The following is a 27,384-nucleotide window of genomic DNA, read 5'->3' on the forward strand; positions in this document are numbered from 1 at the left end:
GGTTTTCTTCCTCAGGTACAAGCATTTTATACTATGCTCTTATGAAATAGCATTTTGTCATTTCTTTGAAAGGGTTAATGTTATTTGCATTAGTATTCAAACAGGACCGGCAACTTAGCTTAGTGCTTTATATTTAGGAAGATGGTCACTATTGGGAGATGTCTGTTATGATTTTTGATTTCATTGCCTCAATTATTTTCTAGTGCCTTTTTCATGTGCAGCAGAGTGACATTGAGGTGTCATGTCATTGTATGCACAAATGGCACAGATCATTTTGTGTGCAGGTGTTGCATGTATCTATCTATCTACATTATATATAATTATTTATATCCACATTTATATGTGTTTATTGTGCTGATTTACTTATAGGGGTCAATTTACTAATGTGCAAGCGGACATGATACAATGTAGTGTATTATGTCCGCTGCACATCGATAAATGCCGACAGCGTATGCTGTCTGCATTTATCATTGCACAACCAGTTCTTGTGAACTGCTGGTGCAATACCGCCCCCTGCAGATTCGCGGCCAATCGGCCACTAGCAGGGGGTGTCAATCGACCTGATCGTATTCGATCAGGTTGATTTCTGTCCGCCGCCTCAGAGCATGCGGACATGTTATGGAGCAGCGGTCTTTAGAAAGCTCGCCGGAAACACGGGGCATCAAGCTCTGTACGAAGCTTGATAAATTGACCCCATAGACTATATTGTTTGTCTCAATGAGTCAAAGTGCCTTCAGTGTTAAAGGCATGGCTGCTTTATGTTTATTATACCATAAAGAAGCTTTGAGAGAGATTTTTGCAGCTCTTGAATATGACCCCTTTTTCAGCAAAATGTGCTCTATATACAGTCTGCTTTTGATAATATTTGTATTGAACCTGATGCAGAAATTTGATCAAATTGACATAAGTTTATTATACTCCAGTAAATGGATACGAACACTGGGGATTGTACAATGACATTATTACATTTATATGTATTACAAAATGCAATATACTTAAATTTTCAACAAGTGTTACTAAACTTCTTATGTGACGTTAATATTTATTTTTGTCCGTATGTTATGTATCATAACAAACTTTAATAAGATCAAGAGAAAGGAAGTTAATCAATGTATTTTATCACTATAACTGAAAATATTATTCAAGAAGTTTTTAGGAATGCTGTATACCATTGATATTGTTGTGTGTGATTATCATCAACAAAGTCAATAATATATATCTCTGATCTTGACATATTTGCCTATATAAATAGATTGGATTGGATTGAGAGCACTTCCTATGAGTATACATCATACACCTTTTTACTTCTCTATGGGTTCCTTATTGTTCCTGAAGTCACAGAATGTTTTAGCTATTCATCACCTGGATCATAAAACAAACTGTATTAGTTCAGTTTTCTATTATACTAATCTTATTGGACTTTGTTTGTGACAATTTTAATTTTGTTTATATTTACTCTTTTTGTTTTGTTTACATTTTACTGTTTTGCTCAGAATTGATGTATTCTTTATACTAATGCAGCTCATTAAATAATTCTTATTAATAGGTGCTACATGGACAGCTGAATCAGCAATGTCAAGGATGAATGCTAAGTTTGGATCTGAAAACCTTATAAATGCCGCTGTGAGCAAAGATGTTAAGGAATCCAGTGTCTTCATCGTTTATGTAAGTTAGGAGTATGCTGTTTCTTGGGAAATGATAGTAAGTTATGTTATCATGAGATGTTCAGCTGATACATCTGTTGAATGGTCATTCACAGTTTACATACAATATACAAATACAGTATATCAATTAACATTAAAAAAGAAATAGTAGTTTATAATCCAAACGTTTTATTGATACTTATTAGAGATATTTGTGTACCTTATTTTTGTTAAATATTGGATACAACACAGTTATTTTGAATTTCCACCATACTATGCATATTGGATATTTTTTTATTGATTTCTATTAAATAGATAGACCATTAACTACTGTCATCAATCTTTATACAATGTGGTTCCTTTTCTTTCTGAAGATTGATCAACCTGCAATGCAGCTCCCTTCAGCAGAATATTATACGTGTACTGGCGCATATGAAAAGGTATTGTCTGTAAGACATTGAAACTTTACAGATTGACTTCCCTGTTAAAGCTTGTTTTCTACAAGGTGGTAATTAGCGGTTTTCAATTACTATCTATCACAAATAGAAAAATTAACAAAATGCTAAGTGTTTAATAACTTAAATAAGAATATAGTCATTCTGTCAACATTTTGACAGTTTCATAATACTTTCATGAATGACTGATATTTCTTAAGTAGCACTGTATACTCTTTAACCCCTTGAACTATTTTAGTGCAGCATTATAGTAGTTAACAATAAATAAGTATTCTACAAATATCTAACCATTAAAAGCTTATAAACATAAATACAATGTGAGTTATAGCAACTGCTTATCTATCTATCTATCTATCTATCTATCTATCTATCTATCTATCATCTATCTATCTATCTATCTATCTATCGATCGATCGATCTATCAATCTCTTAATACAGTTTATTCAGGAATGGCAATTAATAGTACATACTTTGTATTTAGCTTTCTTTGCTTTCTCTTAATGCAAGATTTTCTGCATGCCTTTCATATTGCCAAGATCACAAACAGTGTGTATCTGTGTATCTGATGTGGCCAATATAATTTTTTAACAGCATTCTTTATTTTCCTTTTAGGCATGTGAAGCATATCTGGTATATATGACTACTTTGGCAAAACTCATCCGCCAAGATAAAAATCTAGCTGTTGATGAAAACAAGATTAAAGCTGAGCTGGCGAGATCTTTTGAGCTGGAGAAAGCTATAATTAATGTAAATAACCTATGTTATACTTTAATACTATATTGTCAGATTATGCATGCAGACATGTGAAATCTTTTTTTTTTTTTTTAGTCTGTTATAATTCTTACTGGTAAATCTATACATGCTTTTAATGTCTTAGGGCCATATTTTCTTATTCTCTCTGCACAGGTGAGGTTATCTAAAATCTTTTATCAGTGCCACAAGGACCTTCACAATATTCTGGAAAGGCAAATTGTATCTGAAGAGTTGTGTACTTGTGTCTAAATAAAAGGCACTCCCAATGTCTCTGTATAAATTATAACCCAAACATTTACAAGAAAAAAAAAATCCTATTTTAAGGGTTACTAAAGTACATTTTGAACTCCCATGATGCAGATAAAGCATATAATTATAAAAAAAAATTCCAATTTTACTTCCAATATCAAAATTTGCAGAATATTTTATATGCACATTTCCTGATGCAATAGTTCCAACTGAGCATGTGCAAGAGTTCACAGTATATGAGTTTTGTGATTAGCTGATGACTGCCACGCAATAAGGGGGCAGGGAAAATTGATGTTACTTTGACATAGTCATAAAAAGTACTACTCCTATGAGATTCAAACAGTTATGCCATTACTTTTTATTATGCATATATTGATTATGTAGTTCTGCTATTTGTAGTTATTGTTCTATAATACACAGTAAAAATCATATTTATGTGTGCAAACAATTTTCAAATTTAAATCTAAAATCACACTAAAAAGCACACATTTAAAACAAACTTTCGGCTAGATTACGAGTTTTGCGTTATGAGTGAAAAAGCCTCATAACGCTGCTTTTTCACTACCGCTGCTATTACGAGTCTTGCAGGTATAGCTGTACCGCACACTTTTTTGGCCGTAATGCAACGTAACTACCGCACCTTTCAAAAAGTCCTTTTTCAATGGGACTTCCATAGCGGCGGTATTTCAAGTTTGCCTGTCTGGCCAAAAAAGTGAGCGGTAAAGCCTATACCGTCAAAACTGAAAGTCAGTAGTTATGGGTTTTACGTTACAAATCTGTAGCATAAAACTCATAACTAAAGTGTTACAAAGTACACTAAAACCCATAAACTATTTATTAACCCCTAAACCGAGGCACTCCTGCATCGCAAACACTAAAATAAAATTATTAACCCCTAATCTGCAGCTCCGGACATCGCTCCACTATAATAAACATATTACCCCTAAACCACCGTATTTCCTCATCGCAAACACTAGTTAAATATTATTAACCCCTAATTTGCCGCCACTATACTAAAGTTATTAACCCCTAAACCTAACCCTAAGTCTAACCCTAACACCCCTAACTTTAATATAATTAAAATAAATCTAAATAAAAATTACTATTATTACCTAAATAATTCCTATTTATAACTAAATACTTACCTGTAAAGTAAACCCTAAGCTAGCTACAATATTACTTATAGTTACATTGTAGCTATCTTAGGTTTTGTTTTTATTTCACAGCTAAGTTTTTGTATTTATGTAACTAGGTAGACTAGTTAGTAAATATTTATTAACTATTTAATAACTACCTAGTAAAAATAAATACAAATTTACCTGTAAAATAAAACCTAACCTGTCTTACACTAACACCTAACATTACACTACAATTAAATAATTTGGATTAATTAAATACAATTAACCAAATTACAAAAAAATAAACACTAAATTACACAAAATAAAAAAGAAATTATCAAATATTTAAACTAATTACACCTAATCTAATAGCCCTATCAAAATAAAAAAGCCCCCCCAAAATAAAAAAACTCTAGCCTAGACTAAACTGCCAATAGCCCTTAAAAGGGCCTTTTGCGGTGCATTGCCCCAAAGAAATCAGCTCTTTTACCTGTAAAAGAAATACAAACAACCCCCCAACAGTAAAACCCAGCACCCAACCAACCAAACTCCCCAAATAAAACCCTATCTAAGTAAACCTAAGCTCCCCATTGCCCTGAAAAGGGCATTTGGATGGGCATTGCCCTTAAAAGGGCATTTAGCTCTTTTTCTTTGCCCAAACCCTAAGCTAAAAATAAAACCCACCCAATAAACCCTTAAAAAATCCTAACACTAACTCCCGAAGATCCACTTACAGTTTTTGAAGACCGGACATCCATCCTCATCAAGCCAGGAGAAGTCTTCATCCAAGCGGGCAGAAGTCAGCCAATCGGAATTAAAGGTGAAAAAATCCAATCAGCCAATAGAATGCAAGCTCAATCCTATTGGCTGATTGGATCAGCCAATAGGATTAAAGCTCACCTTTAATTTCGATTGACTGATAGAATTCTATCAACCAATCGGAATTCAAGGGACGCCATCTTGGATGATGTCATTTAAAGGAACCTTCAGTGTACGGCTGGGACCGTATGAGGAGGATGCTCCTTGCCAGATGTCTTGAAGATAGCACCACTCGGCGTCGGAAGGATGAAGATAGAAGATGCCGTCTGGATGAAGACTTCTGCCCGTCTGGAGGACCACTTCTTGCCACTTGGATGAAGACTTCTCCTGGCTTGATAAAGATGGATGTCTGGTCTTCAAAAATTGTAAGTGGATCTTTGGGGGTTAGTGTTAGGTATTTTTAAGGGTTTTTTGGGTGGGTTTTATTTTTAACTTAGGGTTTGGGCAAAGAAAAAGAGCTAAATGTCCTTTTAAGGGCAATGCATATCCAAATCCCCTTTTCAGGGCAATGGGGAGCTTAGGTTTTTTAGATAGGATTTTATTTGGGGGGTTGGTTGTGTGGGTGGTGTGTTTTACTGTTGGGGGTTGTTTGTATTTTTTTTTTACAGGTAAAAGAGCTGATTTATTTGGGGCAATGCCCCGCAAAATGCCCTTTTAAGGGCTATTGGCAGTTTAGTTTAGGCTAGGGTTTTTTATTTTGGGGGGGGGCTTTTTTATTTTGATAGGGCTATTAGATTAGGTGTAATTAGTTTAAATATTTAATAATTTCTTTTTTATTTTGTGTAATTTAGTGTTTATTTTTTTGTAATTTAGTTAATTATTTTTAATTAATGTAATTGATTTAATTGTAGTGTAATGTTAGGTGTTAGTGTAAGACAGGTTAGGTTTTATTTTACAGGTAAATTTGTATTTATTTTAACTAGGTAATTAGTAAATAGTTAACAACTATTTAGTAACCAGTCTACCTAGTTAAAATAAATACAAACTTATGGCTAGATTACAAGTTGTGCATTAGGCTTAAAAAGCAGCGTTAAGAGGTCCTAACGCTGCTTTTAAAGCCCGCTGGTATTACCAGTCTTGCAGGTACAGGTGTACCGCTCACTTTTTTTTGGCCTGACTTGGAAATGCCGCAAATCCACTTACGTAAATTGCGTATCCTATTTTTTCAATGGGACTTGCATAGTGCCGGTATTATGAGTCTGACAAAAAGTGAGCGGTACACCCTTTCCTGTCAAGACTGGTACCGCATTTTAAAGTCAGTAGTTAAGAGTTTTACACTACAATGCCGTAGCATAAAACTCTTAACTAAAGTGCTAAAAAGTACACTAACACCCATAAACTACCTATTAACCCCTAAAGCGCTGCCCTCCCACATCGCAAACACTATAATAAAAATTTTAACCCCTAATCTGAGGAACCGGACATCGCCGCCACTATAATAAATGTATTAACCCCTAAACCGCCCCACTCCCGCATCGCAAACACTAGTTAAATATTATTAACCCCTAAGCTAGCTACAATCAGTCAATAGGATTGAGCTGCCTGGCATTCTATTGGCTGTTCCAATCAGCCAATAGAATGCCAGCTCAATCCTATTTGCTGATTGCATCAGCCAATATGATTTTTTCTACCTTAATTCCGATTGGCTGATAGAATTGTATCAGCCAATTGGAATTGAAGGGACGCCATCTTGGATGACGTCACTTAAAGGAACCGTCATTTAGTAAGAAGACTTTGATGGAAGAGGATGCTCCGCGCCGGATGTCTTGAAGATGGACCCGCTCCATGCCGGATGGATGAAGATATAAGATGCCGTCTGGATGAAGACTTCTGCCCGTCTGGAGGACCATTTCGCCCGGCTTGGATGAAGACATCTCCCGGCTTCGTTGAGGACTTCGGCCTGGTTGGGTGAAGACTTCTCCCGGTAAGGTGATCTTCAAAGAGTTAGTGTTAGGTTTTTTTAAGGGAGGATTGGGTGGGTTTTAGAGTAGGGTTGGTTGTGTGGGTGGTGGGTTTTAATGTTGGGGGATTTGTAATTTTTTTACAGGTAAAAGAGCTGATTACTTTGGGGCAATGCCCCGCAAAAGGCCCTTTTAAGGGCTATTTGTAATTTAGTGTAGGGTAAGGCTTTTTTATTTTGGGGGGGCTTTTTTATTTTTTTAGGGGGATTAGATTATGTGTAATTAATTTAAAAATCTTGTAATTTGTTTATTATTTTCTGTAATTTAGTGTTTGTTTGTTTTTGTACTTTAGCTAATTTTATTTAATTGTATTAATTGTATTTAATTTAGAGAATTAATTTAATTATAGTGTAGTGTTAGGTGTAATTTTAACTTAGGTTAGGTTTTATTTTACAGGTAAATTTGTCTTTATTTTAACTAGGTAGTTATTATATAGTTAATAACTATTTAATAACTATTCTACCTAGTTAAAATAAATTCAAACTTGCCTGTAAAATAAAAATAAACCCTAAGCTAGCTACAATGTAATTATTAGTTATATTGTAGCTAGCTTAGGGTTTATTTTATAGGTAAGTATTTAGTTTTAAATAGGAATTATTTAGTTAATAATAGTAATTTTATTTAGATTTATTTAAATTATATTTAATTTAGTGGGGGTTAGGGTTAGACTTAGGTTTAGGGGTTAATAACTTTAATATAGTGGCAGCGACATTGGGGGTGGCAGATTAGGGGTTAATAAATGTAGGTAGGTGGCGGCGATGTTAGGGACGGCAGATTAGGAGTTAATAATATTTAACTAATGTTTGCAATGCGGGAGTGCGGCGGTTTAGGGGTTAATATATTTATTATAGTGGCGGCGACGTTGGGGGCGGCAGATTAGGGGTTAATAAATATAATGTAGGTGTCGGCGATGTTGGGGGCAGCAGATTAGGGGCAGCGGATTTGGGGTTCATAAGTATAATGTAGGTGGCGGCGGTGTCCGGAGCGGCAGTTTAGGGGTTAATCAATATAATGTAGGTGTCTGCGATGTCGGGGGTGGCAGATTAGGGGTTAATAAGTGTAATATTAGGGGTGTTTAGACTCGGGGTTCATGTTAGGTGTAGACATAAATGTATTTTCCCCATAGGAATCAATGGGGCTGCGTTAGGAGCTAAAAGCTGCTTTTTTGCAGGTGTTAGTTTTTTTTCCAGCCGGCTCTCCCCCATTGATTCCTATGGGAAAATCGTGCTCGAGCACATTCAACCAGCTCACCGCTAACGCTAGCAGCGCTGGTATTGAGGTGAGATGTGGAGCAAAATTTTGCTCTACGATCACTTTTTTGCAGTTAACGCCGGGTTTGTAAAAACCCGTAATACCATCGCTGTCTGTAAGTGAGCGGTGAGCATAAACTGCTTGTTAGCACCGCATAGCCTCTAGGTGTAAGGTTTTATTTTTATTTCACAGCTAATGGCTAGATTACGAGTTTTGCGGTAAGGTTAAAAAGCAGCGTTAACAGGTCCTAACGCTGCTTTTTCATGCCTGCTGCTATTACGAGTCTTGCAGATTTAGGGGCACCGCACACTTTTTTGGCCTTACCGCAAATCAACTTACGCAATTTGTGTATAGTCTTTTTTTTCTATGGTACTTCATTAGCGCCAGTATTACGAGCTTGTCCTGGAAGGCCAAAAAGTGAGTGGTACACCCTATCCCGTCAAGATTGGTAACGCATTTTAAAGTCAGTAGTTATGAGTTTTACACTACAAAGCCGTAGCATAAAACTCGTAACTAAATTGCTAAAAAGTACACTTACGCCCATAAACTACCTATTAACCCCTAAACCGAGGCCCTCCCACATCGCAAACACTATAATAAAATTATTAACCCCTAATCTTCCGCTCTGGACATCGCAGCCACTAGAATAAATAAATATTTTAACCCCTAAAACGCCGCACTCCCACCTCACAAACATTAGTTAAATATTATTAACCCCTAATCTGCCGTCACTAACATCGCTGCCACCTACCTACATTTATTAACCCCTAATCTGCCGCCCCCAACGTCGCCACTACAATATTAAATGTATTCACCCCTAAATCTAAGTCTAAACCTAACACCCCCTAACTTAAATATAATTAAAATAAATCTAAATAAAACCTACAATTATTACCTAAAATATTATTTAAAACTAAATACTTACCTGTAAAATAAACCCTAAGCTAGCTACAATATAACTAATAGTTACATTGTATCTAGCTTAGGTTTTATTTTTATTTTGCAGGCAAGTTTGTATTTATTTTAACTAGGTAGAATAGTTACTATATCGTTATTAACTATTTAATAACTACCTAGCTAAAATAAATATAAATTTACCTGTAAAATAAATCCTAACCTAAGTTACACTAACACCTAACACTAGACTACAATTAAATAAATTCCCTAAATTAAATACAATTAACTAAATTCAATAAAATTAGCTAAATTACAAAAAAAACAACACTAAATTACAGAAAATAAAAAACAAATTACAAGATATTTAAACTAATTACACCTAATCTAATAGCCCTATCAAAATAAAAAAGCCCACCCAAAATAAAAAAAAACTAAACTAAACTACCAATAGCCTTTAAATGGGCTTTTTTGCAGGGCATTGCCCCAAAGAAATCAGCTCTTTTACCTGTAAAAAAAAAAAATACACACAACCCCCCAACATTAAAACCCACCACCCACACAACCAACCCCCCAAATAAAAGCCTAACTAAGAAACATAAGCTCCCCATTGCCCTGAAAAGGGCATTTGGATGGGCATTGCCTTTAAAAAGGGCATTTAGCTCTATTGCTGCCCAAACCCTAACCTAAAATTAAAACCCACCCAATACACCCTTAAAAAATCCTAACACTAACCCCTGAAGATCCACTTACCGGGAGAAGTCTTCATCCAAGCGGCAAGATGTCCTCAATGAAGCCAATAGAATGCGAGCTCAATCCTATTGGCTGATCCAATCAGCCAATAGGATTTTTTCATCCTTATTTTCGATTGGCTGATAGAATTCTATCAGCCAATCGGAATCTAATGGACGTCATCTTGGATGATGTCACTTAAAGGTACCTTCATTCGTCGGGTAGTCATCACTGGAAGAGAATGCTCCATGCCGGATGTCTTGAAGATGGACCCGCTCCGCGTCGGAAGGATGAAGATAGAAGATGTCGTCTGAATGAAGACTTCTGCCCGTTTGGAGGACCACTTCTGCCCGTCTGGAGGACCACTTCTGCTGACTTCGTTGAGGACATCTTGCCGCTTGGATGAAGACTTCTCCTGGTAAGTGGATCTTCGGGGGATAGTGTTAGGATTTTTTAAGGGTGTATTGGGTGAGTTTTATTTTTAGGTTAGGGCTTTGGGCCGCAATAGAGCTAAATGCCCTTTTATGGGCAATGCCCATCCAAATGCCCTTTTAAGGGCAATGGGGAGCTTAGGTTTTTTTAGTTAGGGTTTTATTTGTGGGGTTGGTTGTGTGGGTGGTGGGTTTTACTGTTGGGGGGGGGTTGTGCCCGCAAAAGGCCCTTTTAAGGGCTATTGGTAGTTTAGTTTAGGCTAGGTTTTTATTTTATTTTGATAGGGTTATTAGATTAGGTGTAATTAATTTAAAGATCTTGCAATTTGTTTTTTATTTTCTGTAATTTAGTGTTTGTTTTTTGTAATTTAGCTAATTGTATCTGATTTATTTAATTGTATTTCATTTAGGTAATTAATTTAATTGTAGTGTTAGTGTAACTTAGGTTAGGTTTTATTTTACAGGTAAATTTGTATTTATTTTAGCTAGGTAGTTAGTAAATAGTTAATAACTATTTAGTAACTATTCTACCTAGTTAAAATAAATACAAACTTGCCTGTAAAATAAAAATAAGCCCTAAGCTAGATACAATGTAACTTAGTTATATTGTAGCTAGCTTAGGGTTTATTTTATAGGTAAGTATTTAGTTTAAAATAGGAATAATATATTTAATGATAGTAATTTTATTTAGATTTATTTAAATTATATTTGTTAGGGGGGTTAGGGTTAGACTTAAAGGGACACTCAGGTTAAATTAAATTTTCATGATTCAGATACAGCATGTAATTTTAATCAACTTTCCAATTTACTTGCATTAAAAAAAATGTGCACAGTCTTTTATACTTACAATTTTTGAGTCACCAGATCCTACTGAGCATGTGCAAGAATTCACAGGCTATACGTATATGCATTTGTGATTGGCTGATTGCCATCATATGGTGCAAGGGGAGTGGAAATATACATAACTTTGAAATTTGTTATAAAAAAATCTACTACTCATTTGAAGTTCAGACTAAGTGCTATTGCATTGTCGTGTTATCTTGCATTTGTTGATTATGCAAATCTAATGTGTTGACTGGTCCTTTAAGTTTAGGGGTTAAAAAATTTAGAATAGTGGTGGCAACATTGGGGGGGCAGATTAGGGGTTAATAAATGTAGGTAGGTTGTGGCGACATTGGGGGAGGGAGATTAGGGGTTAATAAATATAATGTAGGTGTCGGCGATGTTGGGGGCAGCAGATTAGGGGTTAATAAGTATAATGTAGGTGGTGGCAATATCCGGAGCAGCAGATTAGGGGTTAATAAATATAATGTAGGTGTCGGCGATGCCGGGGGTGGCAGATTAGGGGTTAATACGTGTAATATTAGGGGTGTTTAGACTCAGGGTTCATGTTAGGGTGTTAGGTGTAAACATAAAATGTGTTTCCCCATAGGAATCAATGGGGCTGCGTTACTGAGCTAAACGCTGCTTTTTTGCAGGTGTTAGACTTTTTCTTAGCCATCTCTTCCCATTGATGTCTTTGGGGAAATCGTGCACAAGCACGTATAACATGTTTACCGCTGACTTAAGCTGCGCTGGTATTGGAGTGCAGTGTGGAGCTCAATTTTGCTCTATGCTCACTTCTTGCCATTTAACGCCGGGTTTATAAAAACCTGTAATACCAGCGCTGTAGGGAAGTGAGTGGTGAGAATAACATGCAAGTTAGCACCGCACCCCTGTTACCACAAAACTCATAATCTAGCCGCTTGATAGCTACAATGTAACTATTAGTTATATTGTAGCTAGCTTAGGGTTTATTTTACAGGTAAGTATTTAGTTTTAAATAGGAATTATTTAGGTAATAATTGTAAGTTTTATTTAGATTTATTTTAATTATGTTAAAGTTAGTAGTGTTTGGGTTAGGGTTACGTTAGGATTAGGTTTAGATTTAGGGTTAGGTTTAGGGGTTAATAACTTTAGTATAGTGGCGACGACATTGGGGGTGGCAGATTAGTAGTTAATAAGTGTAGGTAGGTGGCGGCGACATTGGGGGTGGCAGATTAGGGATTAATAACTTTAATGTAGGTGGCGGCGATGTCGGGGGCGGCAGATTAGGGGTTAATAACTGTAATGTAGGTTGCGGCGATGTCGGGGGCGGCAGATTAAGGGTGTTTAGACTCGGGGTTTATGTTAGAATGTTAGGTGTAAACATAAATTTTCTTTCCCCATAGGAATCAATGGGGCTGCGTTATGGAGCTTTACGCTTCTTTATTGCAGGTGTTAGGCTTTTATTTAGACTGCTCTCCCCATTGATGTCTATGGGGAAATCATGCACAAGCACGTAAAACCAGCTCAAAGCAGCGCTGGTATTTGGGTGTGGTATGGAGCTCAAAGCTGCCATATTGCCTGCTAACGCCGGGTTTTTGCAAACCTGTGCAGCAGAGTGGGTGGGAAGTCACTGGGAACCCTACACTATGGATCGAAGGAGGAAGAGAGGATGGGGAGAAATTGGATATAAGCGATCTGGGAGGGGGTGGGGGGTAGGTCATTGAGAGGGGGCAGCTACACTATAGAAAAAAAGAATTTCCTTGCTAAAATATATAAAAAAAACTAATTATATAGCAAAATGGATACTGGCCTTCTAATTACCAAAAAGCAACGCCAAAACCATATATGTCTGCTATTTCTGAACGAAGGGGATCACAGAGAAGCATTTACAACCATTTGTGCCATAATTACACAAGCTGTTTGTAAATAATTTTAGTGTGAAACCTAAAATTTGTGAAAAAGTGAATATTTTTATTTTATTTTATCGCATTTGGCGGTCAATTGGTGGCATGAAATATACCAAAATAGGCCTAGGTCAATACTTTGGGTTGTCTACTACAATACACTAAAGCTAAAATTAACCCTTCAAGCTCCCTACAAACTCCCTAATTAACCCCATTCACTGCTGGACATAATACACGTGTGGTCCGCAGCTGCATTTAGCGGCTTTCTAATTACCAAAAAGCAATGCCAAAGCCATATATGTCTGCTATTTCTGAACAACGAGATCCCAGAGGAGCATTTACAAACATTTGTGCCATAATTGCACAAGCTTTTTGTAAATAATTTCAGTAAGAAACCTAAAGTCTGTGAAAAAGTTTGTGAAAAAGTGAAAGATTATTTTTATTTGATCGCATTTAGCCGTTAAATTGTGGTGTGAACTATACCAAATTGGGCCTAGATCAATACTTTGGGTTGTTTACTAAAAAAAAATATATACATGTGAAGTATTATTCAGGGATTCCTGACAGATATCAGTGTTCAAATGTAACTATCGCTAATTTTGGAAAAAAAAAATTGGAAATAGCAAAGTGCTACTTGTATTTATTGCCCTATAACTTGCAAAAAAAGCGAGGAACATGTAAGAATTGGGTATTTCTAAACTCAGGAGAAAATTTAGAAACTATTTAACATGGTTGTTTTTTGGTGGTTGTAGATGTGTAATAGATTTTGGGGGTCAAAGTTAGAAAAAGTGTATTTTTTTATTTTTTTCATCATAGTTTATAATTTTTATTTATAGTAAATTATAAGATATGATGAAAATAATGGTATTTAATGGCGAGAAAAACTGTATATAATATGTGTGGGTACAGTAAATGAGTAACACGAAAATTACAGCTAAACACAAACACCTCAGAAATTGAAAAATAGCCTTGGTCCCAAATGGTCAGAAAATGGAAAAGTGCTGTGGTCCTTAAGGGGTTAAATTAATGTTTATTTTTTCACCACATCCTTTTTTTTTCACTTGAGTACTTTTTTTGATGCTTCAGTGTTTTCGCTCATGTATTTTGACGCACGTTGTGGCACATTGATGTTGCGTCTATGTGCATTGGCATGAGAGTGTGCATCTCTTTTGGCTCCATTGTTCTGTTATATATGATATAGGTTTGATGTGCGTCTTACTTTACAAGTGTGCTGTAGGATGCAAGATGACTTGTCTTGTATACGTGATTGTTTTGTAAGGTTGTTTGTTTGTTTTTTGGTTTCTTACAGAGGGGTAAGTGTTTCCCTTTCTTCAAAGATCTCTTTTAATGGGAATATTATCATTTAACTTAGTTTTTTTGCATTTAACTTTGTTATTAGTTTTCTGCAGTTATGGAGCCTTGTAATTCTGTCCCTAAATCGGCCTTTGAAGTTGGATCATTTGAACATTTTTCTACCAGTGTTAATTATTTATATTGTTATATGCAATAAATGTATTAATGTTTTAATGCATTCTGACCACTTCAACTACTGTTCTTGATTCAAAAGGTATTGCTCCTTTTGTTTGTTTCGCACAGAAGGAATCTACTACTTTTTCAGCATTGTTATTTGAATGAAATTCTTGGAATTCCAGGAGAAAGAGGCCATGCCTTTTTCAACTAAGCATTAAAGGTAAGTTCAGAATTTTCCTTTTACTGGTTCTTAGCCTGCTATGGTTAATGTTTCTAGTTATGAGACTGCTGTGTCCTCAAAAGGGCTAGTTTTCTTTGTGGATTGAGAGTCTTCCTCTGATCATTAAACTGAAACATCCTTTTATTTATTTTATTTAGAACATATTTGATTTCTTTTTAAGGGAATTTTTGCTTACTTTAGAGGTTAATAATCCTAAAGTAGATGGGGATTCTGTTTTTAAACCCTTGCTTAAATCCCTTGATGTGTATATTGTCCCTGTTGCAGTTCCTGAGATTATATCCAGAGATTTTACTATTTGGATTATAGGTCTTCCATTATAGTCCCTTTTAGATAGGAGGTTAAATCCTATTATTTGCTTATTTGCAAGCAAGATATATTTTCAGTTCAATAATATCTGATGTTTCCATTATTTCTATGGTGTAAGGGGCTTAAGGAGCTTTTCTTCCTCAGGACAATAAGTCAAAGGGTATATATATATATATATATATATATATATATATATATATATATATATATATATATATATATATATATATATATATTTCTTCTGTTAAGTGTGATCAGTCCACGGGTCATCATTACTTCTGGAATATTACTCCTCCCCAACAGGAAGTGCAAGAGGATTCACCCAGCAGAGCTGCATATAGCTCCTCCCCTCTACGTCACTCCCAGTCATTCTCTTGCACCCAACGACTAGATAGGATGTGTGAGAGGACTATGGTGATTATACTTAGTTTTATATCTTCAATCAAAAGTTTGTTATTTTAAAATAGCACCGGAGTGCTGTGTGTGAGGGGGAGGGGCCGTTTTTTGGCGCTTTTACTACGCATCAAATATTTCAGTCAGCAACTCATTGTATTCCCTGCATGATCCGGTTCATCTCTACAGAGCTCAGGGGTCTTCAAAACTTATTTTGAGGGAGGTAATTTCTCTCAGCAGAGCTGTGAGAATTATAGTTTGACTGAGATAAAAAACGTTTATTCTGTAATTTGTTTCCTGCTTTCAGAATTTGTTATCTTTGCTAATGGGATTAAACCTTTGCTAAAGTTGTGTTGTTTACAAGGATTGAGGCTATAACTGTTTAAATTTATTAATTTTCAACTGTCATAGATCTTCTGTGCTTCTTAAAGGCACAGTACATTTTAATATTATTCTAATTGGATTGTATTTCCAAGTTGCAAGTTTATTTGCTAGTGTGTTAAACATGTCTGATTCAGAGGATGATACCTGTGTCATTTGTTGCAATGCCAAAGTGGAGCCCAATAGAAATTTATGTACTAACTGTATTGATGCTACTTTAAATAAAAGTCAATCTGTACAAATTGAACAAATTTCACCAAACAACGAGGGGAGAGTTATGCCGACTAACTCGCCTCACGTGTCAGTACCTACATCTCCCGCTCAGAGGGAGGTGCGTGATATTGTAGCGCCGAGTACATCTGGGCGGCCATTACAAATCACATTACAGGATATGGCTACTGTTATGACTGAGGTTTTGGCTAAATTACCAGAACTAAGAGGTAAGCGTGATCACTCTGGGGTGAGAACAGAGTGCGCTGATAATATTAGGGCCATGTCAGACACTGCGTCACAGGTGGCAGAACATGAGGACGGAGAACTTCATTCTGTGGGTGACGGTTCTGATCCAAACAGACTGGATTCAGATATTTCAAATTTTAAATTTAAACTGGAAAACCTCCGTGTATTACTAGGGGAGGTGTTAGCGGCTCTGAATGATTGTAACACAGTTGCAATACCAGAGAAAATGTGTAGGTTGGATAAATATTTTGCGGTACCGACGAGTACTGAGGTTTTTCCTATACCTAAGAGACTTACTGAAATTGTTACTAAGGAGTGGGATAGACCCGGTGTGCCGTTCTCACCCCCTCCGATATTTAGAAAAATGTTTCCAATAGACGCCACCTCAAGGGACTTATGGCAAACGGTCCCTAAGGTGGAGGGAGCAGTTTCTACCTTAGCTAAGCGTACCACTATCCCGGTGGAGGATAGCTGTGCTTTTTCAGATCCAATGGATAAAAAGTTAGAGGGTTACCTTAAGAAAATGTTTGTTCAACAAGGTTTTATATTGCAACCCCTTGCATGCATTGCGCCGATCACGGCTGCAGCGGCATTCTGGATTGAGTCTCTGGAAGAGAACATTGGTTCAGCTACTCTGGACGACATTACGGACAGGCTTAGAGTCCTTAAACTAGCTAATTCATTCATTTCGGAGGCCGTAGTACATCTTACTAAACTTACGGCGAAGAATTCAGGATTCGCCATTCAGGCACGCAGGGCGCTGTGGCTAAAATCCTGGTCAGCTGATGTTACTTCTAAGTCTAAATACTTAATATACCTTTCAAAGGGCAGACCTTATTCGGGCCCGGGTTGAAAGAGATTATCGCTGACATTACAGGAGGTAAAGGCCATGCCCTGCCTCAGGACAAAGCCAAAGCCAAGACTAGACAGTCTAATTTTCGTTCCTTTCGTAATTTCAAAGCAGGAGCAGCATCAACTTCCTCTGCACCAAAACAGGAAGGAGCTGTTGCTCGCTACAGACAAGGCTGGAAACCTAACCAGTCCTGGAACAAGGGCAAGCAGACTAGGAAACCTGCTGCTGCCCCTAAAACAGCATGAATTGAGGGCCCCCGATCCGGGATCGGATCTAGTGGGGGGCAGACTTTCTCTCTTCGCCCAGGCTTGGGCAAGAGATGTTCAGGATCCCTGGGCGCTAGAGATAATATCTCAGGGATACCTTCTGGACTTCAAATACTCTCCTCCAAGAGAGAGATTTCATCTGTCAAGATTGTCAACAATCCAGACAAAGAAAGAGGCGTTTCTACGCTGCGTACAAGAGCTCTTGTTAATGGGAGTAATCCATCCAGTTCCACGATCGGAACAGGGACAGGGGTTTTACTCAAATCTGTTTGTGGTTCCCAAAAAAGAGGGAACTTTCAGACCAATCCTGGACTTAAAGATCCTAAACAAATTCCTAAGAGTTCCATCGTTCAAGATGGAGACTATTCGGACAATTTTACCTATGATCCAAGAGGGTCAGTACATGACCACTGTAGATTTAAAAGATGCTTACCTTCACATACCGATTCACAAAGATCATTATCGGTACCTAAGGTTTGCCTTCCTAGACAGGCATTACCAGTTTGTGGCTCTTCCATTCGGATTGGCTACAGCTCCAAGAATCTTCACAAAGGTTCTGGGTGCTCTTCTGGCGGTACTAAGACCGCGGGGAATCTCGGTAGCTCCATACCTAGACGACATTCTGATACAAGCTTCAAGCTTTCAAACTGCCAAGTCTCATACAGAGTTAGTGCTGGCATTTCTAAGGTCACATGGATGGAAGGTGAACGAAAAGAAAAGTTCACTCGTTCCACTCACAAGAGTTCCCTTCCTGGGGACTCTTATAGATTCTGTAGAAATGAAGATTTACCTGACAGAGGACAGGCTAACAAGACTTCAAAGTGCTTGCCGCACCCTTCATTCCATTCAACACCCGTCAGTGGCTCAATGCATGGAGGTAATCGGCTTAATGGTAGCGGCAATGGACATAGTACCCTTTGCACGCTTACACCTCAGACCACTGCAACTGTGCATGCTAAGTCAGTGGAATGGGGATTACTCAGACTTATCCCCTTCTCTGAATCTGGATCAAGAGACCAGAAATTCTCTTCTATGGTGGCTTTCTCGGCCACATCTGTCCAGGGGGATGCCATTCAGCAGACCAGACTGGACAATTGTAACAACAGACGCCAGCCTTCTAGGTTGGGGTGCCGTCTGGAATTCTCTGAAGGCTCAGGGACAATGGAGTCAGGAGGAGAGTCTCCTGCCAATAAACATTCTGGAATTGAGAGCAGTTCTCAATGCCCTCCTGGCTTGGCCCCAGTTGACAACTCGGGGGTTCATCAGGTTTCAGTCGGACAACATCACGACTGTAGCTTACATCAACCATCAGGGAGGGACAAGAAGCTCCCTAGCTATGATGGAAGTATCAAAGATAATGCGCTGGGCAGAGTCTCACTCTTGCCACCTGTCAGCAATCCACATCCCGGGAGTGGAGAACTGGGAGGCGGATTTCTTAAGTCGTCAGACTTTTCATCTGGGGGAGTGGGAACTTCATCCGGAGGTATTTGCCCAAATACTTCGACGTTGGGGCAAACCAGAGATAGATCTCATGGCGTCTCGACAGAACGCCAAGCTTCCTCGTTACGGGTCCAGATCCAGGGATCCAGGAGCAGTCCTGATAGATGCTCTGACAGCACCTTGGGACTTCAGGATGGCTTACGTGTTTCCACCCTTCCCGTTGCTTCCTCGATTGATTGCCAGAATCAAACAAGAGAGAGCATCAGTGATTCTAATAGCACCTGCGTGGCCACGCAGGACTTGGTATGCAGACCTGGTGGACATGTCATCCTGTCCACCTTGGTCTCTACCTCTGAAACAGGACCTTCTGATACAGGGTCCCTTCAAACATCAAAATCTAACTTCTCTGAAGCTGACTGCTTGGAAATTGAACGCTTGATTTTATCAAGACGTGGATTTTCTGAGTCAGTTATTGATACCTTAATACAGGCTAGGAAACCTGTTACCAGAAAGATTTACCATAAGATATGGCGTAAATACCTATATTGGTGTGAATCCAAAGGTTACTCTTGGAGTAAGGTTAGGATTCCTAGGATATTGTCTTTTCTACAAGAAGGTTTAGAAAAGGGTTTATCTGCTAGTTCATTAAAGGGACAGATCTCAGCTCTGTCCATTCTGTTACACAAACGTCTGTCAGAAGTTCCTGACGTCCAGGCTTTTTGTCAGGCTTTGGCCAGAATTAAGCCTGTGTTTAAAACTGTTGCTCCACCATGGAGTTTAAACCTTGTTCTTAATGTTTTACAGGGCGTTCCGTTTGAACCCCTTCATTCCATTGATATAAAGTTGTTATCTTGGAAAGTTCTATTTTTAATGGCTATTTCCTCGTCTCGAAGAGTCTCTGAATTATCAGCCTTACATTGTGATTCTCCTTATTTGATTTTTCATTCGGATAAGGTAGTCCTGCGTACTAAACCTGGGTTCTTACCTAAGGTAGTTACTAACAGGAATATCAATCAAGAGATTGTTGTTCCTTCTTTATGCCCAAATCCTTCTTCAAAGAAGGAACGTCTACTGCACAACCTGGATGTAGTCCGTGCTCTAAAATTTTACTTACAGGCAACTAAGGAATTTCGACAAACGTCTTCTCTGTTTGTCATTTACTCTGGGCAGAGGAGAGGTCAAAAAGCTTCCGCTACCTCTCTTTCTTTTTGGCTTCGTAGCATAATTCGTTTAGCTTATGAGACTGCTGGACAGCAGCCTCCTGAAAGAATTACAGCTCATTCTACTAGAGCTGTGGCTTCCACTTGGGCCTTCAAGAATGAGGCCTCTGTTGAACAGATTTGCAAGGCTGCAACTTGGTCTTCGCTTCATACTTTTTCCAAATTTTACAAATTTGACACTTTTGCTTCATCGGAGGCTATTTTTGGGAGAAAGGTTCTTCAGGCAGTGGTTCCTTCTGTATAAAGAGCCTGCCTATCCCTCCCGTCATCCGTGTACTTTTGCTTTGGTATTGGTATCCCAGAAGTAATGATGACCCATGGACTGATCACACTTAACAGAAGAAAACATAATTTATGCTTACCTGATAAATTCCTTTCTTCTGTAGTGTGATCAGTCCACGGCCCGCCCTGTTTTTAAGGCAGGTAAATATTTTTTAATTTATACTCCAGTCACCACTTCACCCTTGGCTTTTCCTTTCTCGTTGGTCCTTGGTCGAATGACTGGGAGTGACGTAGAGGGGAGGAGCTATATGCAGCTCTGCTGGGTGAATCCTCTTGCACTTCCTGTTGGGGAGGAGTAATATCCCAGAAGTAATGATGACCCGTGGACTGATCACACTACAGAAGAAAGGAATTTATCAGGTAAGCATAAATTATGTTATTTATATATATATATATATATATATATATATATATATATATAAAGCTCAGATTTGTGTTTTTCATCAGAACAGGGATCAGAAATATTTTTCCTCCACCCAGAATTCCTCTGGTTCCTCCTAAAAATAAAAAGAATAGAATTAGCAAAATTCTTCAGCGCCTATAACTGATTTTGAGCACTAAACCCTCTGCTTGAAAGGCTGCAAGCTAAATACCAGTACAATCGATATGCTCTGGAGAATTAGTTTATCTGGAACAGGTTTATGCAGTACACAAAAACATCTCCCTCATCCAAGTCTGCATGTAGGTGTGCCTCTTGTTCCAGAGGGTCTGGTAGGGTGTGGATTTTTACCTCTTTTAGGAAGCTTATTTTTAGTCTGTTTAGGTTCCTTACGTTCTTAATGTAGTCTCAATGATATTAAATAGGTTTCAGATCAAGGCCTCCTAAGGGAAGGTTTTTTTTCTTTCCAACATTCCTAGAAACCCTGTAAAGACTCGTGTAGATGGGAACTCCAACCTGTTCATTGTTCCAAGAGGGAGGAAACTTTCAGGTCAATTCTGATATAGAAACTCTGAACAAGTTTCTCAAGTGCCTACTTTCAAAATGGAACCTATTCAGACTATTCAGCATACTCAGTTTATGTCCACAATAGATTTAAATGATGCTTACCTTTATGTTCTTATTTTAAGAAACATCATTGGTTTTTGTGGTTTGCTTTTTTGGACACGCATTTCCAGTTTGTTGCTCTTCTGATTGGTCTGGCTACAGCTCTCAGAATATTCTCCATGTTTCTGGATACCCTCTTATTTGTAATCAGATCTCAGGGAATTGCATTTTCCTGACTTTGATGATATCTTGGCTCCATCTTCATCTTTAAATTTGGCATTATTTCACTCCTGCAGTGAAAATAATGGTTGGAAAGTCATTTTTCCAATCAGTTTATTGGTTCCTTAGATAAAGGTTGCTTTTCTGGGGGTTAAATAGATTGTTTATATGAGAATTTCTTTGATGGAGCAAAAATGGTTGAAACTGGTTTTTGCCTTTTTAGGACCTTCAATCTCTGAGTTTTCCTTTAATAACTCTTTGCATGGAGGTGTCAGGGCTCATGTTTGCAGCCTTGGATGCTATTCCATTTGCTTGCTTCCATGCGAGTCCTTTTTGTATCCTTTGCCAATGATTCAGGGAGCAAACTCTGTGGTCTCAGTGGACTCAATTACATTCCAGGACAAGTCTGTTTCTGCCTTGGTGGTTGAACGATTAGCTCTTTATACAGGGGGCTTCTTTTGTTCATCCTTCTTGGTTTGTAATCTACAGATGCAAGTTTTTTAGGTTGGGGGGCCATCTGGGGATCTCAGAAGGAGTTGGTCTCCTTGGGAGGCAAGGTTACCTATTAATGTTTTAGAACTTCATTCAATATCTAGTGCCCTTCAGGGTTGGCCTATATTGAAAAGGGAATTTTGCCTCCATTTTCAGTTAGACATTGTTTCATCTGTAGCTTATGTCTATCATCAGGGGGAACTGTAAGTTCCCTAGTTATGCAGATAGTATCTCAAATTCTTTCCAGGGCAAAAGCTAATTGCTGTCTGATTTTTGCTGTTCATATTCCAGGACTAAACAACTGGGAAGCAGTTTTTCTCAGTAATCAGTCTTTCGGTCTGTAAGAGTGATCTCTTCATCTAGTTATGTTCAGCCAAATAATAAATCTTTGGAGTCACCCAGCGATAGTACTGATGGCTTTTTGCTTAAATCTTACATTTCCCAGGTACTGTGAAGGTCCAGGGATCTTTGAAATGTGTTTGTAGATGTTCTGGTAGATCAGTGGTCATTTTGGCTAGCATTTATTTTTTTCCTAGGGTGATTGCAAGGATCTCTCAGGAAGAGCTTCAGTGATTCTGAATGCCTCCACTTTTCCTGGAGAATTCGGTATACAGATCTGGTTATGAGGTCCAGTTTTTCTCCTTGGCTACTTCCTTTACATCCAGACCTATTTCAAGGTCTGTTTTTTTCATCCAGATTCTAGATCTCTCAGCTTAATGGCATGGAGATAGAATAAAAAACCCTCTCTGTCTTTGAACTATCCGTTCAGTTACTAACGGCTAGATTACGAGTTTTGCATTATGAGGGGTGCGGTAATAACTTGCACGTTAATACCACGGCTCACTTCCCTACAGCGCTGGTATTACATGTTTGCAAAAACCTGGCGTTAAAAGGCAAGAAGTGGAACAGCCAATAGAATGCAAGCTCAATCCTATTGGCTGATTGTATCAGCCAATAGGATTGTTTCACCTTTAATTCTGATTGGCTGATAGAATTCTATCAGCCAATCGTAATTCAAGGGATGCCATCTTGGATGACGTCATTTAAAGGAACCTTCATTCTGGAAGAGTCGTCTTAAGAAGAGGATGCTCTGTGCCGGATGTCTTGAAGATGGACCCACTCTGCGCCGGATGGATGAAGATAGAAGATGCCGTCTGGATGAAAACTTCTGCCCGTTTGGATGAAGACTTATGGTTTATTTTACAGGTAAGTATTTAGTTTTAAATAGAAATTATTTAGTAATTAATAGCAGGTTTTATTTAGATTTATTTTAATTACATTAAAGTTAGTGGGTGTTAGGGTTAGACTAAGGGTTAGGTTTAGGGGTTAATAACTTTAGTATAGTGGCGGCGGCGTTGGGGGCGGAAGATTAGGGGTTAATAAATGTAGGTAAGTGGCGGCGATGTTAGGGGCAGCAGATTAGGGGTTTATAATACTTAACTAGTGTTTGTGATTCAGGAGTAAGGTGGTTTAGGGGTTAATATGTTTATTATAATGGCAGTGATGTCCGGAGCTGGCAGATTAGGGGTTAATAATTTTATTTTAGTGTTTGCTATGCGGGAAGGCCTCGGTTTAGGGGTCAATAGGTAGTTTATGGGTGTTAGTGTACTTTTTAGCACTTTAGTTATGAGTTTTATGCTACAGATTTGTTGTGCAAAACCCATAACTACTGACTTTCAGTTTACAGTATCGATCTTGGCGGTATAGGGTGTACCGCTCACTTTTTGGCCTCCCATGCAGACTCGTAATACCGGCACTATGGAAGTCCCAATGAAAAAGGACTTTTTGAAAGCTGCTGTAATTCCGTTGCATTAAGGCCAAAAAAGTGTGCGGTGCCCCTAAACCTGCAAGATTCGTAATACCAGCAGTAGTGAAAGAGAGCCTTAACCCTGCTATTTCACTCATACCGCAAAACTTGTAATCTAACCGTAAGTTTCTTATACAGGCACCTTAGTCTGTGACTAGGGGAATTTTTATTTAAAGGTCTGGAAGGCCTTTATTCCTTGGTGTTTGAATCAGAGTTTTTCCTGGCATTCTTTTAACATTCCAACAATTCTTGCTGTTTTTCAAGATGGTTTGGATAAGGGTTAATCCGCCAGTTTTTTGAAAGGTCAGTTTTCTGCCCTATTTAATTATGTTCTGTAAGAAGACTGCTAATCTTGCTCACCTTCATGGTTTAGTTCAAGCCTTGCATAGAATTAAGTCTGTTATCCAATTTTTCCTCCTTGAAACTTAATTTGGTTTTGAGGATATTGCAGTTTCCCTCCTGTTAAGCCTATGCTTCTGGTGGGTATTAAACTTATTTCTGGAAGCTATTTCATCTGCTGGAAGGGTTTCTGTGATTTCTAATTTGGCTTTTTTTCTTCCTTATCCTATTGTTCTTCAGGATAAGGTTGTGTTTTCTGACAATTTAAGTTGGGATGTTTTTAATCCTTCTTTATGTCTTAATCCTAAGAATTATTCAGAGAGATATCTTCATGTTTTGGATTCTGTTAGAGTTTGAAGTGTGAAATAGACACTATTAAAGTGAAGGTAAAGTTTTAGTTATTAAACTTCTTTCCCTGTAAATAGTATCCAAATAAATGTGAGTTTAATTCATCAAAATTTTCGTTTCGCTATATTAATGTATTTATTACCTCTTCTTTATCCGATTCATTAGACTGTTTAAACAGCCCGTTTTTTTGTTTTTTTTTCCTTATCCTGGTCACGTTTTTTTCTAAGCCAATAGAGACACTGGCCGTTAGGCGGCCGTCAAATTACGTCACCGCAAAACTCTAACTAATGCGCATGCGTTGTATTTACTTCCTATGTGTTAGGCTCAACGCGCGTTCTAGTTTTGCGCATGCGCTTTCCTCGATTCCTCCGGCTATGTCTTGTATTTTGTCAAAATAGGTCACGCAGGCGCAAATACAAATTACGGCGAGTGGTGCGCATGCGCAATTGCTCATGAAAACGTGAACGAGCTTTTGAATGACGTACAGAGCGGGTGGGACTGCTCTGTACATAATGTAATGAATAATCCGGAAATCAATGGAGGGAGGAGCAACAAACGGCCGGGAGAGTAAATATAACATGTTTATAACACTATAATCTATATACTTATATTTTAAAAAAAAATAGCGATCATGTTATTTAGGACTTATATAATATATTACAGGCGATGAAACCACTAAACTTAACCTTCACTTTAAGGGTTTCAGACAAACGTTTACTTTGTTTGTTACTTTTGCTGGTTCTATGAAAGGGCAGAAAATGTCTTCTGTTTCTTTGGCTTCTTGGTTGAAGCTTTCTTGGGGGCAGGTCAAACTCCACCTATTCTCATTCTTCCAGATCAGTTGCCACTTCTTGGGGTTTTTAAATGTTTTATTAATGGGCCAATTTTGTAAGACACCTACTTGGTCTTCTTTGCATGTTTGTTCTATCATTTTTATATTTTTGCTTCTTATGAGGCAGTCTTTAGTAGTATGTCCTTCAGACAGTTGTCTCAGGTTAGGTGGGAGGTGTGTTATAGAGTAATGGATTGTGGATTCTCACTACCATGAAATAAATTACTTTATCTGATAAGCTTAGTTTTTATTTTCGTGAGGGGGTGCTTAGATAAAATCTGGGAAAACTCTGAAACTGGAATAAAGCTATCAATACATTTGGGGACACTTGCACAACTGCTTCCTTCATATTTAGGTCTGAAATAGATCGGAATATAGAAGAAGGGATAAACTAAATATATATAATTATCCTCTATATTATTTTATTATATGAAGACATAATGCTGTCACATTTTGCATTAAAAGAGGATTGTTGATAAACTAGAAAACTGAATATCTGATAAATGTATGCATAATCTCCTGTTGTTGCATGATAATCATTTCTCTGCCAGTCATTGTAGATTGTGCGTGTGTGAAAAGCATTTAATTAGCCTAGAGCATTGGCACTCATCTGTGGAATAGGCAAACTATTTCCTGCCTCTTGCATATAATGGAAATGTGAGGAACAATAAATAGTATAGGAACATGGGAATATAAACTGAAGCAAAGACTGAAGGAAATATAAAAATATTAAAGAGAGAGTAGCATCCGAATGAAAGGATATAACATTTTTCTTAAACGAGCATACCATTTTTAAACAGTTTACATTTTATTTATATACAATTTGCTCTATTTTCTTGGTATCATTTAGTGAAAATGCAGCAAATCCACAACTGGGAACTGCTGAACACATCTTATGAGCCTGTTACAAGAGAAATATATGTGCAGCCACCAATCACCAGCTAGCTCCCAGTACTGCCTTGCTGCTCCTGAGTCTACCTAGGTATGCCAAGAGAATGAAGCAAAGTAGGTAAAAGAAGTACGTTGGAAAGTTCTTTAAAATTGCATTCTATGGGCGTGATTACATAAGCGGCGTCGCCCACAAAAGCTGGCATTGCCTGTTTTTAGTCGAGTATTGCTATCACATATACGGGGCCGCATATAAATGCGGTGCGTATATTTCACCCGTCACCCGCTAATTTTACTCCCATAAACTAACATAGAACCGCATCACAAATCGGTTTCACATATTCAGCGCAAGGACTTACGCTGCAAAAATGGAAAAATGTTACTCTATTTTCACCTCGCCACATATAGGCTGGTGCAGCTAGCCTTGCGCTGAAAATGTGAGCAAGTAACTCCCTGGAAGTATTAACAAACACCTAACACATGCGCAGTATCTATCTACCTGTCAACCGCCATCCCCCACTGCAATAACTAATAAAGTATATTAACCCCTAATATCAGTATATCACCCAGTTTTTCAGTATAATCTCCAGAGATACGAACAATCCCTCTGCTCACCAGTATGATCAGTTTAAAACCAGGATAGTAAAAGCGAAACATCCAAGTAGCCAAAAACCTTCGACTCAACGTGTTTCCTCTGCAATCTTAGCAGCCTTTTTAAGAGATTCACAGAGTGTATCGTGATTTGAACAGCCAATAGGATTTTAGTAGCTCTCATCCTATTGGCGGATTTGAAAATATCCGCCAATAGGAATGTAAGGTACCCCATTTTTAAATGGGTTTCTTGAATTCAATCCTCAATGTGCGGCGGTGATCGTACGAAGAGGATCTCCACGCTGGGACAGTCGCCAGTCTTGTTCCGCGGTCACCTCTGCTCCATGTCTGCTTGGTCCTGGATGAAGCTAGAAGAGGTCCCCGCACTGGAAGATGTTGCCGCCTCCAAGAAGACTTAACCACCTGGAAGAGGAGGACCTTATCTGCCGGACTTTGGGAATGGTGAGTACCATTTTGGGGGTTAGACTTAGGCTTTTTTTTATTTTTTTGGGGTGGCTTTTATTTTTAGACTAGGGTTCTTTTGGGCAGTAAAAG

At 38.0% G+C, this 27,384-nt stretch overlaps 1 protein-coding gene across 3 annotated transcripts in view; it reads left to right on the top strand.

Annotated features, from left to right (window-relative positions):
* LOC128656253 (neprilysin-like) overlaps nt 1-27,384 on the top strand; it is a 256,431-nt gene that overhangs the window by 151,113 nt on the left and 77,934 nt on the right. For all 3 annotated transcript variants that reach the window (XM_053710068.1, XM_053710069.1, XM_053710070.1), the window contains 3 exons: nt 1,547-1,665; nt 2,018-2,083; nt 2,711-2,845. In XM_053710068.1, coding sequence (XP_053566043.1) covers nt 1,547-1,665; nt 2,018-2,083; nt 2,711-2,845 — 320 coding nt within the window. The remainder of the gene's footprint in view (nt 1-1,546; nt 1,666-2,017; nt 2,084-2,710; nt 2,846-27,384) is intronic.

Source organism: Bombina bombina, chromosome 4 (assembly GCF_027579735.1).
Source record: "Bombina bombina isolate aBomBom1 chromosome 4, aBomBom1.pri, whole genome shotgun sequence".
NCBI classification, from domain to species: domain Eukaryota; kingdom Metazoa; phylum Chordata; class Amphibia; order Anura; family Bombinatoridae; genus Bombina; species Bombina bombina.